Source organism: Triticum urartu, chromosome 7 (genome assembly GCF_003073215.2).
Source record: "Triticum urartu cultivar G1812 chromosome 7, Tu2.1, whole genome shotgun sequence".
In the NCBI taxonomy this organism is placed as follows: domain Eukaryota; kingdom Viridiplantae; phylum Streptophyta; class Magnoliopsida; order Poales; family Poaceae; genus Triticum; species Triticum urartu.
The window spans coordinates 13,939,078-13,941,128 of NC_053028.1; the positions used below are offsets into that span (position 1 = coordinate 13,939,078).

At 42.7% G+C, this 2,051-nt stretch overlaps 1 protein-coding gene across 1 annotated transcript; it reads right to left on the reverse strand.

The window, feature by feature from the left end:
* Positions 1 to 349: 349 nt before the first annotated feature.
* On the reverse strand, positions 350 to 1,336 carry LOC125518133 (B3 domain-containing protein Os06g0112300-like). The gene is made up of 3 exons (XM_048683071.1): positions 1,022 to 1,336; positions 781 to 891; positions 350 to 682 (listed from the first exon to the last, which is right to left on the reverse strand). Exons 1-3 carry the CDS (start codon positions 1,022 to 1,024, stop codon positions 350 to 352), a joined length of 447 nt encoding a protein of 148 aa, XP_048539028.1. The 5' UTR covers positions 1,025 to 1,336.
* Between the last annotated feature and the right edge of the window lie 715 nt (positions 1,337 to 2,051).

The following is a 2,051-nucleotide window of genomic DNA, read 5'->3' on the forward strand; positions in this document are numbered from 1 at the left end:
ATATAGAGAGAAAACACTGGCCGGTGGGGGTAATAAATTGCTCCTTCTGCATTAGTACTACTATCTTGTTTGCTCAAAAATATTATCTGCATTCAATTGTGCCAGATATTTTTGCATGGAAAAACCTTCATAAATGTTGAGGTGCGCACATGCGACCATAAGAAGAAATGAGGAAGATAATGGAATTGACGAAGAGTCTATGCATACTTGGTCTTGAGCAAACTGATTATTTCATGACCGAATTACAAGACGACACATAGACCTAGAGAATGAAATGCAAGCTAATAATTTAGTAGTCAATGGCTTACAAGAAGACATTGAATCAACTTGCACCAGCAACAAGTGAAGCTTAGCTTTGGTCCAAGATGACGATGGGCTCGTCGGTGGTGTCTCCTTTGGTTGCGAGATCCTCGGGCTCCGGCAGGCCACCACCTCGGAGCACCTGCACCTCGAGCACCACCTCACCCTTGCTGACATCTTCGGCATCCCTGGACAGTAGCTCAAACACACACGCATCTTCGACTTGCAGCCGATCGTGGATGGCGAAGTCCGCCCAGCCCGCGTCGAGGTTCTTCAGTGTGGTGTGGCCACAGTAGCTCATGATCCACGAGCTCCCGCGGCACCGCAGCACCACCGGCGTGCGCCTCGCCGGCAGCGGGCGCTGGAAGTGAGCCGGGATTACCTGCACGTTCCCACGCCAGAATCAGGGAAGATCAGGTCACGATCAATTGATTATGAAGCAAGCCGCCATTGTTGCATGCTTGCAGCGTCATATCATACCAGCACGTAGGGTTTCTGGACGTGGGTCTTGCACATGACGGCGGTGAAGAAGGCCCGGTCGCCGGAGAGTGGGATGGTCTCCTCATCCTCGCCGGCACACTGCTGCAAGACCTATTTTTTCACAGAAAATTTTTATGTTCATGTGCAAAAACAGAGGAAATCAAAATATTATGGAAGGGGAACATAAAATTGAGTGAGAAAATATAATTGGGGTACGGGGGAGGGGGGAGCATCAGATCACCATGAGTGCTAGAGCAGAGCAGGCAAGGATGAAGAAGAAAGCACTTCAATTTGGATGATCTTCAGCCAATGGCAAAGATGTGGAGCGACCGTGCAGCCAACTTTAAGCCTCCTGAACTTTACCAAGTCACCATAGCAAAAAAAAGAAGAAGCAAGAGAACCAACCAACCAAGCTGCAGTACAATAGAATTAAAGCAATTATTCAACTGCTCCCAACATTGGCAAGTATTCACTGCTCACTGCATCCATCATTCCTAGAGTTACTTTTCCTCTGCTGAATCCATGTGACTTTCTGCTCCCAACATTTATATTTTTGTTGACAATGCAACAACTTATCGGAGCTTCACAAACAGTGCACATTTTTTACAATACTCGCCACCAGTGTTTATCCATTTAATTCCAGCTATATTATCAGCTACTACCTCTGTACACAAATATATGACGTTTTAGATCACTAATCTAAAACGTCTTATATTTGTTTAAAGAGGGAGTATAAATGAACAAACAATATCTAATAAAAGCACTTTTAGTCTCGGTATGTGGTCTACAAATTATAGTTTGTTAATCAGGTAAAATAGAAAGGTGCAGAGTCCAACCTATGTTTACACTTTCAGTGAGATTCCGGTGAAATTCACTGAATTTCATTAATTTCAGTAGACACTGAAATATTATGTTTCAGCCAAAAAAAAATTCAGCAATTTCAGTACAACACAGGAATTCAAATATTTTCCAAAATATGTTTTCAAATTTTCAACTTTTTTAATTGAATTCAAGTGAATATTTCAGTCATTTCGCTGAAATGGAAACTGAAATCACTGAAATTCACTGAATTTCGGTGATTTCGGTTGGTGCTGAAATTTTTCTGAACCTGAAATTGAAAACCATGACCAACAAAAGAGCTAAATCCAACAAACAGTACTGTCAAATTATTGCAGTTAACTGATTCAGCATACATATGGCACAGCTGCTCCCAAGAATGAGTGCCTTTACTACTTACTGCATTTGGAAAGTACTCATTGCTCACTGCACTT

Excerpts from the sequence above, each read along its gene's own strand:
- LOC125518133 (XM_048683071.1), bottom strand. Across the intron at positions 683-780 it reads TCCAGAAACCCTACGTGCTG|GTAATCCCGGCTCACTTCCA; the intron begins GTATGATATGAC and ends GGGAACGTGCAG.